The sequence below is a fragment of the Oncorhynchus clarkii genome, chromosome 3 (assembly GCF_045791955.1).
Source record: "Oncorhynchus clarkii lewisi isolate Uvic-CL-2024 chromosome 3, UVic_Ocla_1.0, whole genome shotgun sequence".
Classification (NCBI taxonomy): domain Eukaryota; kingdom Metazoa; phylum Chordata; class Actinopteri; order Salmoniformes; family Salmonidae; genus Oncorhynchus; species Oncorhynchus clarkii.
In genome coordinates this window covers 16,594,705-16,610,744 of record NC_092149.1, presented here as the reverse complement: position 1 = coordinate 16,610,744, position 16,040 = coordinate 16,594,705, and the positions used below count along the sequence as shown (strand labels likewise).

The following is a 16,040-nucleotide window of genomic DNA, read 5'->3' as shown; positions in this document are numbered from 1 at the left end:
CTCTATAATGAGCTATTATGTTAATAGACTAACATTGGCAACATCACTGGGCTCCCCCAGAGTCGCCGACGACCCGCAGTGACTGCTCCCAGTGAGAGGAAAACATTGAGCGAGATTAATGAACTTTCCCCCGCCTCCCTCTTCTCCGCATGTGGTACAGAACACAGTCTGCTCTCCAAACAGTGATAGTGAAGGAGAGCGAGGGAAACTTTGAAAACCTTTGTGTGTGTAATGTTTATTTCTGATAGCTTATTTCACTTTTGTTGAATGTTTTGGCAATGTTTCCCATGCAAATAAAGCAATTGTGAACAGAGAGAAGGCCGTTTAATTAAGGCGGAAAGGGCACAGACCTACCCAGTTCCCACTTTAGGAAGAGGATTAGTGGAATAAAAACGGCTCGCATAAAGCTCCGTAAGGAAGAGTTTACACTTTCCGAAAGGAGGGGAGAGGGAGCGAATAGGGAACCTAAAAGGGCTGTGCAACGTCAGCATCAACAATCGATACCCGGGAATTGAAGGAGTGAATAGAGCAGAGGACAGTCGTTGTGGATACTGCCGCTGCGCTAAAACATTCCAGCAGCTCAATCATTCCATTATCGCGTTGCAGTTTTGCGTAAAACCGCATACCTTCTGACTGACACTAGCAGATAGAGGGTTAGCTCACAGGTTGCATAAGTCTTATTATTATTGAACAATACGGGAGCAGTGAAAAGAACAGAGAAGGATAATATCTGTAGAGAAGAGGCAACACTAGGTTACAGTTTTCTTTGTTGAGTTCCTCTGCAAAACTAAAGGCTAAAAGATGTCTAAACCAAATTACACAGGAACCTTTCACATGGTGTCTCAAGATAACTTCGAGAACTACCTCGCAGCTTTGGGTAAGATTATATGAATCGTAATGTCTTTGTCTGTTACCACATATATTAGCTACAAATGCGTCATTGTTAAAAAGTGTCAAATTCTGTAGTTGTAATGTGTAAAATGACACGTGTTAAGAGCTTAATGTACCTCTGCAACTTGCCCCCTTTCATTTGAATTTAACACGATTCATTCATTCTATTTTACTGAATTTAAAATGTTTTTTTCCTTTGTTTGCCTACTGCTTTGAGATTAATTTGAGGGGTAGTGACTCATCGAAAGGCTTGCCGTCTCCATTCCCAGAGCCGAGTGATGGATCATCATGGCGCCTTAGCCTGTAAATGACCCTGGACACAGACAGGGGTGTGTGTGTGCCTCTGTCTGTGCGTGTGTGATATCTGGAAACATTAACAGGACATGTAAAAGGACAGACACAGCTGTAGGTCAGAGATGTTGCCTCAGATACACTACCTCATTACTAGAATGGCAAGGTGTTATGTTTGGTTGATTAATTCTCTCCCTCTCTCTCTCCGTCAGATATTAATTTTGCCCTGCGGAAGATAGTGTGTATGTTGAAGCCCAGTAAACAGATAGTCCACGACCCGGCCACGGGTTGTGTGAAGATCCGCACACTCACCACCTTTAAGGACTTTGATATGGATTTCAAACTGGGTCAGGTCTTCACCGAGGATCTGGGACCTGTGGATGGACGAGTTTGTCAGGTGTGTGTGTTCTTCATCATGTGCTGTTAGTAAAGACAGTGGCTAAATGTATTTATTTTATCTGGTGATGTTATCCCTTATGTTTGTCTGTTTCATGGCTTGTTCAGATTTGTACAAATTCTCTCTAATTGGCTTCATATACGTGTACTTGTCATACTACTTTGCTTTGTTTGGGTGAAAATACTTTTTGCCAGGTGTGTGTGTGTGTGTGTGTGTGTGTGTGTGGGTGGCTATGAGAGTGTACCACCTGTTGTTTTCCTGTCACAACCACCCCCGTTGCTTGTTTTCAGACCGGGCCAAACTGAGAGTGGTTCAAGGCAATGGTTGTGTGTGTGCTTTCATGTTTTTTTGCAGACCACTGTGTGTGTGTGTGTGTGTGTGTGTGTGTGTGTTAACACTGTTTTTAGACCACAGTGGACTGGGAGGGTGATAAGCTGGTGTGTGTTCAGAGAGGAGAGAAGGAGGGAAGAGGATGGACACACTGGCTGGAGGGAGACAAGCTACACCTGGTGAGAATGGAGGGAGGGATGGATTAACAGAGAGGGATAAAGATTGGAAGGGAATTGGAATAGAGGTGAACACAAGGCCAGAGCAAGGGAGGAAAGCAGGAAAGATTTGGGAGGAAAGAAGATGCTGGGATTGATATACCATTTTGAAAGTGGGGGATATGCAAATCAGATTTGGTAATGGAAGTTATTCGCTGCCTACGTTGTATGTGTGCACGTGTCCGTGCGTGTGTTTGTGTGAGAACAAATGAGATCCTTCTAAAAAAATAGGGGGTGTATGGCCCTCCAGCCTCCTTATGTGTTGCCTGTACATGGGAAAGAAATGTGTGGGGCCCGAAGGAGGAGAAAGAAACGGAGGAAAACACTGTTAAGAGTCTTCAGGGTGAAGGATTGAACAGGAAGAATAAGGAAAGGTTATTGTTCGTTACCATTTTAATGAGCTAAATACAGACTTCAACAAGACTCTTCATAGTGAAGGGAGTGGGAGGAGAATCACAAGCTTCTGTTTAGGCTTGTGCTTGAGATGGACTTTAGTTGGGCAATCTGTTTTTAGAAGCATTAGGGAGCTGTTGAACAAAACAATGCTGATTGTTTGAAATCGTAAACAGCATTTGCATGTAATCACAAGCAAAAACAGATTGCCCAACTAAAGTCCATCTCAAGCACAAGCCTAAACAGAAGCTTGTGATTCTCCTCCCACTCCCTTCACTATGAAGAGTCTTGTTGAAGTCTGTATTTAGCTCATTAAAATGGTAACGAACAATAACCTTTCCTTATTCTTCCTGTTCCTGCCCATGCCTTCACCCTGAAGACTCTTTGCTTGTGATTACATGCAAATACTGATTACGATTACAAACAATCAGCATTGTTTTATTAAACAGCTTCTAATAGAAAACAATACCTCATTGATATTTTGTTCAATTCCGAAAGAGAAAATTGGAAATAAATGCCACTGGGGATCAGGCAGTAAACGGTGGATTTGGTGAGTAACACAAGAAGAGGGGGAGGGGGGGGGGGATTGAGAGCTGGGAAGTACATGTGTGGGGGGGTGGAGATAAGGAAGGAGAGAGAGAGGATTACGGAGTCCAGAGAGAAAAGAGCACAGCGTTTTTATTGTGACTGAGTCCATTAATGATCTTCACCCACCCACGCACTCTCACACACACACTCCCACACTCCCACACTCCCACACTCACCCACCCACGCACTCACTCACTCACCCACCCACGCACTCACTCTCACACACACACTCCCACACTCACCCACCCACGCACTCACCCACCCACCCACCCACCTACGCACTCACCCACCCACCTACGCACGCACTCGCCCACCCACCTACGCACGCACTCACCCACCCACCCACTCACGCACTTACTCACCCACCCACCCATGCACGCACTCACTCACTCACACACACACACACTCCCACACTCACCCACCCAAACTCCTCCCTCTTTTCTCTTTCTCCACCCTATTCTCAACCTGTCCTTTTTTTGCCCTCTAGGAGATGAGAGTTGGAGATGTGGTCGCCAGGCAACTCTTCAAGAAGGCAGACTGAAACCACTGGGAAGGATCCCGTTCATCAACTCAATTTTCATGATTCTCATTAGAAAAGTCTAGGACTTGATATATAAGTGGCAAAGTTTTTTAAAATATGATCATCATTGTTTTAAAAACCATTACTTAATGGACAACTTTTAACATTTAAGATATTTTTAATTAGTGTGCTATTTCACTGTGGGAAAGATTGTCAATGATCAGTTTTGAATGTTGTCATGGTACAGTGCAGGGTGAACTGTGTAAACATTCCCAATGTGTTTCCTCATATATCACTACGATAGTTCCCAATGCCATTGAATGTTCCCCTTTGTGTTGAATGTGGCTGTTCTGTGTCCAAATATACCACCTGATGCTCCACACTACAAATACAGATGTTGCCTCTTTATGGTACCCATGTTCTAACTCTTCCCTTCAATGTGTATTTATGTGTACGCTGTGATCGAACGTCAGTTCAGCGTTTTTCACTCCCATTGGTTTAGTTATTGGGGAAGGTGTGCTTACCCTTGGTCTGTGCCTAAAGGGCTGCGTTTACACAGGCAGCCCAATTCGGATCTTTTTGTTTTACTAATTGGTCTTTTGACCAATCCGATCAGCTCCGAAAAATATCTGTTATTTGTCAAAAGACCAATGGAAAAAAATATCAGACTTGGGCTGCCTGTGTGAAAGCAGTCCGCAACTGATTTCAGTTGGCCTGCATTTAGCTGTAAATGCTAGCTGATAACACTAGAGGGCAGGGTATAGCAGTTTGAAGTACGGTAGCCGCTGCTACTCCTATCCTACAGGGGGCGACAAACACTTAATTAATCAGTGTCCACTCGGGTGTTGTCTACATTTAGATTCTGCACTTTGCTAAAGCGTCAACTGTTTTGACAGAATTTTCAATGCTGTGGTTAAAACATCATTGAACAGATGCTGTGATGTCAAAATGAATATCTATCTATATACATCTACTTCAACAATCTCTTTTCCACCACAGTGATGTTCATATCAAGCTACTGACACGTCTTCATTAGGGGAATTCCAGCTGCCCTGGGCTTTGAAAGTTCCTTAGAAAAATGTAAAATGGAGAAGCTATGACGACATTTGACCTCATTGATTACACTTTATTTAAGCCCTCCCCAACAGTTTTTTTCAATGACCTAAGAAACAAAGAATGTTCATAGGATGTTCAGTATATTTGCATTGCAGAGATAAGACTTTACAAAAGGGATTGTATCCAGGAACCTTCAAGGAGGAATCTGCTCAGTTTTTTTCCCATGTGGGTCTTGTTCATTGAAAAAAGGAATTAAAAAAGGAATATTTAGTTGAAAATCAGAATTAAGTCCCTGGCCACTCATCTTCCTGTGGCTCTGATAGGTAGCGGGAGGGTCTGATGTCATTTCCTCTCATTCCATTACTGTGATCCGATTGGCTGAATCGCTCTGATGTTGTCATTGTTATGGTGGCGCCATCGGCCTCAACTTCACAGTCTGACGTATAGCCGTTTACCTGAATAACAGCTGGGATACACAAGGGAAATAGTATGAGCACACAACAATAACCCTCCTCCAACCTCACGTAGTACAGCATTTATCATTCATGAAGCCTACACAGGCCCCATCTCATCATGTCCATAGAGGTAATAATACATCTGTATTTAATGATTTGATTTAGGCTCTTGCAAATGGAGAAATAGCTCATCCTGATTGTTGATTATACGGGCAGCCTCAGTTTAGATTACATCTGATCCATTCTAAGTGAGGAGAGACATCACATTATTGATCATTGCGTCACATTATTGATCATTGGGAAGCTGCAGAACTACTATGAGTGATGGATATGGTGTAATATAGACGAATGAACAGGTTTATCAGATATAGCGACTCCACATGGAAACTATGTGTTTTTGGTGATGCGATTTGTCAGGAGATGATTTAAAGGGGTAGTTCATCAAAATGTCTAATTTAATTTATCTTATGGATACCTTGCACTCGATTCAATCCATATTGTCGAAGTTCAGCACTATGGCGCTGAATTACGTGCTTGATATTGAAAGGTAATTTCCAATTGAGCTGACAGCGCTTAGGCTTAATGTTGCCTTTAAAATTCAATCGCTCTATAAAGATGAACCTCAGCTATATGGATTGAATCGAGCCCTTAAACCATGGTACCATGGTATCCAGGGTCCCATCACTCATATTGTTCTGCACTCTATGATGCTAATGCTAACCTGTAGCTGAGCAAACAAACCCAACCTACTCTCTGGGTGTATTGAATACCTCCTTTCTTGTGCACTAGAGGAGGTACATTTGTAATTGTGGTGAACTATTCCAACTACCACTGAGGGACTTTCACCTGTGTTGATGAAGAGTGGCTCAGTGGCTTTCTGGTCCAGGCTCCAATGGCTGTTGCACTTGGTGGGGAACTTGAGCTCAGCTGGTGCGAAGGAAGGAGGTGCAGGCTCTACAGGAATACCAGGACCACTGGAGTTGGCTACAGACAGACAGGCAGACAGACATGAGATCACTGAGTAGCACTATCAACATTCATATACGAGTTGTATCTTATCTGACTTGTTATTGTGGGTAAGTCCAACCTCTACTGGTGAAGCATTGATAAATAGGACAGTCACCAAATGTGTCAACCGGTGACGCCACTGTACTTTACACAACACTTTCTTGCTATGAGTTAGCAGACTGTGAAATGTGTCATGTGGTTTTCCAATAACCGTGTCAAGCTCAACATAGAACAGGATGTGGTTTTGTCCCCAAGTCTCACAAACTCAAGAAGCTACAGTAGAAGCTTGTTTCATACCTACTATAGTTTCCTAACTGATAATGAGTAGATGTACATGGAATCTGGAGGCAGTTGTTCTTATTTCTACCTTCACAGGGTAGTCTAACTGGTTATTTATTCTGTGGAACCTACATTTAGTTTGATTTGAATTAAATATATGATTGAAATGGCAATGTCAAATAACCTTCAGAAATATCATTTCAAACAACATTTTTCAAAAAGAGAATATGAGTTTGAGATCACAGATATGTGTGCCTACAATGTTCTCTCAACTTCCAATTTTATGCTCAGCCGTTTCTCAACAAACATCTGTTTGTTTGAGATATTAGGCTGAAACATAAATGTCATAACCAGAAGCCAATAGCAGTGGTGTCTAGTGTCCCCCCTTATATAAGCTCCTGTGACTTTTATCTGCACTTGGACTCATATTGGTTGATGTGCTGTGCTCTCAGCCCCTGATCGAGCATAAACATGAGCGATGCATACGAGTTTCACTATAACTCATATTGTCTTTGATCTGATTAATCTCTAGAGGAAGTGGCGAGTTCCTACGTCTGACGGTGAAAAGCAATGACCTTGTTTCCCTTCATTCAATCCAAATTACGTCTAGCACCTTGACACCTAATACTTTTACAATGTGATGCATATTGTCACTGTGTAGGAGAGAAAAGACACACTAAGAGTTTTCACTGCCTCTACATCTGTCACCGGGTAAAATCTACTGTACATGATCTGAAATCTGCTGGCTGGGAAATCACACAGAGAAACAAAAAGAGCATTTACTTAATAATTGGTAGCCTTAACTATCAAATGGGGCTTTTTGAATGACTCCCAAAGAAACAAACAGGTTGTTAATAAGTTACAATGATGTATGTACAACAGCCCTCAGAGTGGAGTAGCATCCAGCTGAGGTGGACTTGATCAAGCAAGTTGATTTCACCCGTTGACTCGCTCATGCAATCACACACCTGTCAGTAATGATCAGAACTGCCCTGATAGGCTCGTTCACACTTGTTGTTTGTATTTAAAGCCTGTCAAGCCATGGCTCAGTTTCTTTCCAGTTGTGTGTGTTAAGAGTAAGTTTGTTTCCTATTTCCTCATTTCAGATGTATTGGTTTAATAGGTTTATCCTTATCACCTTGTATGTTCTACAACCTGCTCATGATGTCTCACCTTTGTTGCAGAACCCCACAAATCCAACTCCACCATGTCCAATCACAAGTCCTCAATAAATAGGTGAACTATGGCACTGTCTCTGTCATTTGCAAGTACTCATGGCACATCTATCCAACCAATGACCTATCTAGGTTCCTTAGCTTATTGTTCATGGTCCTTCAAGACGGATGATGTTTACCAGTTGCACTGCAGCAGATTTCCATCTTCCACGGCAGAAAGTGTTTCATTCTCATGTGAAGGACTGTGTAGTGGGTCACTGTAGGGAGTGTCAGTGGTTGATCACCCATCAACAGGACCGGGCTCTAACAGCACGACTTTGTCTCCATTCATCACGTCTTCGGGCTACCAACATAAACAAGCACCATTGTGGGAAATGGCGGAGCGATGCTCCAGTGCTCTGGCAACACTACACCACCCCTTCCCCTAGCTACCCATATCTACTGACCCTGTAATGTCACCACTGTGGACCAGCCTTTCTTGACGCCCTGGGCCTTGGCTAATCCATGTCACAGGTTTTCAACAACCTGTGCTAATCCAAGGAGCCATCTCGCGCCTGCCTGAGGGGCAGACCCGCGCCCGTCATGGGGCAGCCTACCCCATGCTCATCCTAGCGGCCAACCTGTGTCTGTCCAAGAAGTGGCCTACCAGGTACCCATACAAGGGGACTCATGTGAGCCTGCCCAAGAAGCCTACCACCCTATTTTTCAATATTATTAAAATGTTTCACTGTAAAGTCTTATTAAATACTTACAAATTGTTCTACAGTACAAAGAGTCCCTGGAATATGGTGGGAACTCTAGCCAATACTTACATCAAATCCACGACGAGTGCACACACACACTTTTGGGAATTGGTAGTGATGATATACGTACCTGGCATGTATGATTGACGCTTGGCCCTCCAATAGATGCAGATCAAGATTATGATGAGTGAGGTCACCACTAGTCCTGCCCACAGACTGGTAGGTAGTATCCAGTGACACCCTGAGATGGAGGCAGAGCGATAGAGGATCAATCAAACCAACCTAAAACCCAGACAATCTATATATGAGGCTCTATCTGAACCATTTCTGAGGGAGAACGCAATGTGCTCTAATCTTGTTTACAGTATTAGATGTACATTACTTATGTCAAATCATTCAATGAAGAGAGAAAGAGGGGAGGTGGATGAAAAATTGGTAAAATGCTATATATATACCATCTAGTTTTCTATATATTCTATACTACTGTGCAATAAAAGGAGATGCTATTAGACCTACGAGATATGAAGGCACCACACACAGCATCGGTAGTCTCAGTCCCAGCACTTTTCACCTCCTTCCCAAGGTCCCCACACCTGAGAGAGAGAGGAAAGAAAGTGATTGTGAAACAGAGAAAGGAGTTTAACTCCACAGTTAACCCCGCTGTCCCACAATTGTATAAAAATGTCAAATGTTTTGTGTCAACCAAATGAACCTACTGAGTTGACTTTCGATAAAAATCAGAGCCACTTAGTGTGAAGGGTTCTGACCTGGTGTGTGATTGGCAGTGTGTGATGGCATCGTTGACGCTGTTATAGGTCCCAGGTTGGCACGGGGCACAGACTGTGTCATTCTGGGGGTTGGCTGGGGGGTTTAGGAACAAGTGTCAGACATGTCAGCTGCTCAAAGTAAAGTACATACATCCAGCAGATTATACAAGCACAGTAATAAGATGTTTTGTACTGACAAAGGCCCACAGTTGTTTAAACATTGACCCTGAGTGCATCTTATTAGACTACTGATTGATTTTTTTGTCAGGTGTCTTTTCAATACCAGCCTTAGTATCTCCAACTCATGATCAGCTCATCAGAGGCAATGGTCTGTCATATTAGAACAGGGTATAGAGGTGAGGAGGCTGCTGAAGGGAGAACAGCCCTTAATAATTTCTGGAACGGAGCAAATGGAATGGCATCAAACCATCATTCCTCTGATTCCGCTGCAGCCATTATCACGAGCATGTCCTCCCTAATTAAGGTGCCACCAACCTCCTTTGGGGTAGAGGTGAGGAGGCAGTTCTCACCTTGATTCACGACACCTGAACCCAGAGGGCACAGGGTCACAGGTAGGCAGTGTTCACATCCATCGTCTGTACAGTAGTAACCTGTCTTACACACACATTGCCTGTCACTACTGGCTTCACACTCCCTCAATACCTTCTGGTTACTGCCTGAGAGAGGGAGAGAGAGACGGAGAGAAGAGAAGGGAGAGAAAGAGTGGGAGAGAGGACGGGAGAGGGAGACGGAGAGAAGAGAAGGGAGAGAAAGAGTGGGAGAGAGGATGGTAGAGGGAGACGGAGAGAAGAGAAGGGAGAGAAAGAGTGGGAGAGAGGATGGTAGAGGGAGAGGGAGACGGAGAGAAGAGAAGGGAGAGAATGAGTGGGAGAGAGGATGGTAGAGGGAGAGGGAGATGGAGAGAAGAGAAGGGAGAGAATGAGTGGGAGAGAGGACGGTAGAGGGAGAGGGAGACGGAGAGAAGAGAAGGGAGAGAACGAGTGGGAGAGAGGATGGTAGAGGGAGAGAGAGACGGAGAGAAGAGAAGGGAGAGAAAGAGTGGGAGAGAGGATGGTAGAGGGAGAGGGAGACGGAGAGAAGAGAAGGGAGAGAACGAGTGGGAGAGAGGATGGTAGAGGGAGAGGGAGAGGGAGACGGAGAAAAGAGAAGGGAGAGAATGAGTGGGAGAGAGGATGGTAGAGGGAGAGAGGATAGTAGAGGGAGGGAGGATGGTAGAGGGAGGGATGGATGGTAGAGGGAGAGAGGATGGTAGAGGGAGGGATGGATGGTAGAGGGAGAGAGGATGGTAGAGGGAGGGGATGGAAAGATGAGGAGAGAGGTGGGATAGAGAGAGGGGATGGAAAGATGAGGAGAGAGGTGGGATAGAGAGAGGGGATGGAAAGATGAGGAGAGAGGTGGGATAGAGAGAGGGGATGTAAAGATGAGGAGAGAGGTGGGATAGAGAGAGGGGATGGAAAGATGAGGAGAGAGGTGGGATAGAGAGAGGGGATGGAAAGATGAGGAGAGAGGTGGGATAGAGAGAGGGGATGGAAAGATGAGAGAGGTGGGATAGAGAGAGGGGATGGAAAGATGAGGAGAGAGGTGGGATAGAGAGAGGGGATGGAAAGATGAGGAGAGAGGTGGGATAGAGAGAGGGGATGGAAAGATGAGGAGAGAGGTGGGATAGAGAGAGGGGATGGAAAGATGAGGAGAGAGGTGGGATAGTGAGAGGGGATGGAAAGATGAGGAGAGAGGTGGGATAGAGAGAGGGGATGGAAATATGAGGAGAGAGGTGGGATAGAGAGAGGGGATGGAAAGATGAGGAGAGAGGTGGGATAGAGAGAGGGGATGGAAAGATGAGGAGAGAGGTGGGATAGAGAGAGGGGATGGAAAGATGAGGAGAGAGGTGGGATAGAGAGAGGGGATGGAAAGATGAGGAGAGAGGTGGGATAGAGAGAGGGGATGGAAAGAGAGGAGGGTCGGGGGGAGTGAGAGAGAGAGAGCGTGAGAGAGTGGGAGAGAGAGAGAGCAGGGGTGGGGAGTGAGAGAGGATGAGTCGGATCAGAAAGGGATTATTTTAAGGAGACAGGGGAACAATGAGTGGAACTGTCAGAACAGGGAAGAGGGAGGGGGGGGGGGGACTTACTGGAATAGCAGACCCTACAGGGTAGACATTGTTTCAAGAAGTTTAATTCAGCAGTGTAGTATTCATGTTGACAGGTTTCACACTCTGTTTTTGTAGACTTGCCACAGTCGGTGCGAACATACTGTCCTGGAGTGAGGTTGGGAATGAGAGAATGACAGAGAAATGTGATCATCCATACCCCCACATATAGGCCACCGTATTATACTGTCCATAGTAACATGATCATCACAGGAGGTTGGTGTCATTTTAATTGTAGAGGACGGGCTCGTGCTAATGGCTGGAGCAGAATGAGTGGAATAATATTATCAACATCAAACAAACGTTTTCCATGTGTTTGATGCCATTCCATTCGTGCCGCTCCAGACGTTATTATGAGCCGTCCTCCCCCCAGCAGCCTCCTGTGTGTTCATGTAGTGTTGTGGAGATAAAGGGATGCTGTTTTCCCCTCTATACTGCACTTCATCATTTGATAATATGGTCATGTTGCAGACAAACAGTTAATACATATAATATGAGGCGCTTGTATAATGCTGGTCTTTTAGACATCTTGCTACAACAGCCACCTGAACAACAGAAACACACCAGTAGTCACTGACCTTTAGGACAACAGAAACACACCAGTAGTAGTCAACAGACCTAGTCACTGACCTTTGACAACAGAAACACACCAGTAGTCACAGACCTTTATGACAACAGAAACACACCAGTAGTCACTGACCTTTATGACAACAGAAACACACCAGTAGTCACTGACCTTTATGACAACAGAAACACACCAGTAGTCACTGACCTTTACGACAACAGAAACACACCAGTAGTCACAGACCTTTATGACAACAGAAACACACCAGTAGTCACAGACCTTTATGACAACAGAAACACACCAGTAGTCACAGACCTTAACGACAACAGAAACACACCAGTAGTCACTGACCTTTACGACAACAGAAACACACCAGTAGTCACAGACCTTTATGACAACAGAAACACACCAGTAGTCACTGACCTTTACGACAACAGAAACACACCAGTAGTCACTGACCTTTACGACAACAGAAACACACCAGTAGTCACAGACCTTTACGACAACAGAAACACACCAGTAGTCACTGACCTTTACGACAACAGAAACACACCAGTAGTCACAGACCTTTATGACAACAGAAACACACCAGTAGTCACTGACCTTTATGACAACAGAAACACACCAGTAGTCACTGACCTTTATGACAACAGAAACACACCAGTAGTCACAGACCTTTATGACAACAGAAACACACCAGTAGTCACAGACCTTTATGACAACAGAAACACACCAGTAGTCACTGACCTTTATGACAACAGAAACACACCAGTAGTCACAGACCTTTACGACAACAGAAACACACCAGTAGTCACAGACCTTTATGACAACAGAAACACACCAGTAGTCACTGACCTTTACGACAACAGAAACACACCAGTAGTCACAGACCTTTATGACAACAGAAACACACCAGTAGTCACTGACCTTTATGACAACAGAAACACACCAGTAGTCACAGACCTTTATGACAACAGAAACACACCAGTAGTCACTGACCTTTATGACAACAGAAACACACCAGTAGTCACTGACCTTTATGACAACAGAAACACACCAGTAGTCACAGACCTTTACGACAACAGAAACACACCAGTAGTCACAGACCTTTATGACAACAGAAACACACCAGTAGTCACAGACCTTTATGACAACAGAAACACACCAGTAGTCACTGACCTTTATGACAACAGAAACACACCAGTAGTCACTGACCTTTACGACAACAGAAACACACCAGTAGTCACTGACCTTTACGACAACAGAAACACACCAGTAGTCACTGACCTTTACGACAACAGAAACACACCAGTAGTCACTGACCTTTACGACAACAGAAACACACCAGTAGTCACAGACCTTTACGACAACAGAAACACACCAGTAGTCACAGACCTTTATGACAACAGAAACACACCAGTAGTCACTGACCTTTACGACAATAGAAACACACCAGTAGTCACTGACCTTTACGACAACAGAAACACACCAGTAGTCACAGACCTTTATGACAACAGAAACACACCAGTAGTCACTGACCTTTACGACAACAGAAACACACCAGTAGTCACAGACCTTTATTACAACAGAAACACACCAGTAGTCACTGACCTTTACGACAACAGAAACACACCAGTAGTCACTGACCTTTATGACAACAGAAACACACCAGTAGTCACTGACCTTTACAACAACAGAAACACACCAGTAGTCACTGACCTTTACAACAACAGAAACACACCAGTAGTCACTGACCTTTATGACAACAGAAACACACCAGTAGTCACTGACCTTTACGACAACAGAAACACACCAGTAGTCACTGAATAGAAACACACCAGTAGTCACCTGACTTTATGACAACAGAAACACACCAGTAGTCACTACGACAACAGAAACACACCAGTAGTCACTGACCTTTACGACAATAGAAACACACCAGTAGTCACTGACCTTTACAGTAGACACCTTTATAGAAACACACCAGTAGTCACTGACCTTTACAGACCAACAGAAACACACCAGTAGTCACAGACCTTTATGACAACAGAAACACACCAGTAGTCACTGACCTTTACGACAATAGAAACACACCAGTAGTCACTGACCTTTACGACAACAGAAACACACCAGTAGTCACAGACCTTTATGACAACAGAAACACACCAGTAGTCACTGACCTTTACGACAACAGAAACACACCAGTAGTCACAGACCTTTATGACAACAGAAACACACCAGTAGTCACTGACCTTTACGACAACAGAAACACACCAGTAGTCACTGACCTTTATGACAACAGAAACACACCAGTAGTCACAGACCTTTACGACAACAGAAACACACCAGTAGTCACTGACCTTTACGACAACAGAAACACACCAGTAGTCACTGACCTTTACGACAACGCTCACAGCACCTTTTCACCCCAGAAGCATCATGAAGGTATTCCTCAGTTTTGCATTCCAATACAGCCATCTCTAGTCCATTTGATGATAGTCTCTTTGTTAAAATGTTGACTCTATCATAAAGTTTGTGTTTTTCAGTAATTCTTCTCTGTAAAATCGTTACTATTCAAGTAAAACATTCTTCTTCACCATTCATGTTGTTGATCCACTGGTCTCAGTTGAATGTATATCCTTTCACACTCCGCCTCTCTGTCTCTAGCTCTCTCTCCTTCTTCTCTATCACTATTTCTGACTTTGACTTCTTTCTTCCGCTGAAGTATCACTCACTCTTTGTCTTCTCCTCCGCTGTGTCCTCCGTCCTCTCAGTGAGAATCTAGAGCTGCTTCCTCTCCTCTCTCACCCACCTCTTTCCCCCTCGCTTATCCTCCAGAGCGGAAAGCCCCGATGCCCCTCATCTGCCCTGTGCGGCTCTCTCTCTCCTCCCTTTCCTTCCTGCCCTCCCTCTCTGGCACGAGGTGCACTGTTCTGGGCCGTGTAAACTAGCTGCAGAGAGGAGGATTCTAGAGGCTGCTTTTGGCACTGTCTCCAGATCAGTATGTCCAGATGTGGCACACAATACACACCAACACAATAAGATACTTCCCCTGACCACTCCACCCCTTCCCGTCACTCTCTCTCCCTTTATTGCTTTACTGAACCTTTGTTCTGATAGTGTTGTAATGTCGCTAATATGGAGCTGTTGAGAGATGTGTTTCGATGATGAGATGAGTAGATTAAGACAGAAATATATACCTCTGACTCTCTCTCTCTTCCTTCCTTCCTTCTCTCTCTCTCTCTCTCTCTCTCTCTCTCTCTCTCTCTTTCTCTCTTTCTCTGTCAATTCAATTCAATGGTTTCTTTGGCCATGGGAAACATGTTTACATTGCCAAAGCAAGTGGAAAAGATAACAAACAAAAGTGAAATAAACAATCAGAAATGAACAGTAAAGTTATCTCTCAACATGGAATTGACTTTGAGTTGACGTCTGTGCCCAGTGGAAAAGACAGTGAGTTTGTTTATTTGCTGAGGCAGAAGTGATCCCTTCCTAACCATGCTAGCTAGGTGTGATTATGATTTTTCATAATCTCTTATCAAACAGAATGGAAATAGAAATAGAACATGTAAGTTCCCCTTGCATTTACACAACACTGTGTGATATTAAAAGGCAGAAAACAAGCAACACATTTTAAGACGGCCTTATGCAACGATCGTGATTTACAGTTTCCTTCTTGGGATATGGGGTGTAATTTTCTTTTTCCTCAATGGATGTGATTATGTGAAATTAACCCAGCATTTGTTAAGGATCCTCCCCTTTAAAAGAAAATGTGCCTAAATTGACATACCCAAATCTAACTGCCTGTAGCTCAGGACCTGAAGCAAGGATATGCATATTCTTGATACCATTTGAAAGGAAACATGTTGAAGTTTGTGGAAATGTTAAATGAATGTAGGAGAATATAACACATTAGAGCTGGTAAAAGATAATACGAAGAAAAAAAACAACCATTTTTTGGTATATTTATTTGTACCATCATCTTTGAAATGCAAGAGAAATACCATAATGTATTATTCCAGCCCAGGCACAATTTAGATTTTGGCCATTAGATGGCAGCAGTGTATGTATGAAGTTTAAGACTGTATGTGTATGTGTAAAGTTTATTTCTGTTCAAAATGTTGTATCAAGACTGCCCAAATGTGCCTAATTGGTTTATTAATACGTTTTCAAGTTCATAATTGTGCACTCTTCTCAAACTAT

The 16,040-nt window shown here is 43.8% G+C and overlaps 2 protein-coding genes across 2 annotated transcripts; one reads left to right on the top strand and one right to left on the bottom strand.

Annotated features, from left to right (window-relative positions):
* The first annotated feature begins 459 nt into the window (after positions 1 to 459).
* LOC139405767 (retinol-binding protein 1-like) lies at positions 460 to 4,218 on the top strand. Its single transcript, XM_071148191.1, has 4 exons — positions 460 to 877; positions 1,395 to 1,579; positions 1,987 to 2,088; positions 3,593 to 4,218. Exons 1-4 carry the CDS (start codon positions 802 to 804, stop codon positions 3,644 to 3,646), a joined length of 417 nt encoding a protein of 138 aa, XP_071004292.1. The 5' UTR covers positions 460 to 801; the 3' UTR covers positions 3,647 to 4,218.
* Positions 4,219 to 4,730: 512 nt separating this feature from the next.
* LOC139405766 (tumor necrosis factor receptor superfamily member 5-like) lies at positions 4,731 to 14,855 on the bottom strand. The gene is made up of 8 exons (XM_071148190.1): positions 14,234 to 14,855; positions 11,255 to 11,380; positions 9,639 to 9,785; positions 9,109 to 9,202; positions 8,858 to 8,934; positions 8,472 to 8,582; positions 5,983 to 6,120; positions 4,731 to 5,147 (listed from the first exon to the last, which is right to left on the bottom strand). Exons 1-8 carry the CDS (start codon positions 14,313 to 14,315, stop codon positions 4,966 to 4,968), a joined length of 957 nt encoding a protein of 318 aa, XP_071004291.1. The 5' UTR covers positions 14,316 to 14,855; the 3' UTR covers positions 4,731 to 4,965.
* Between the last annotated feature and the right edge of the window lie 1,185 nt (positions 14,856 to 16,040).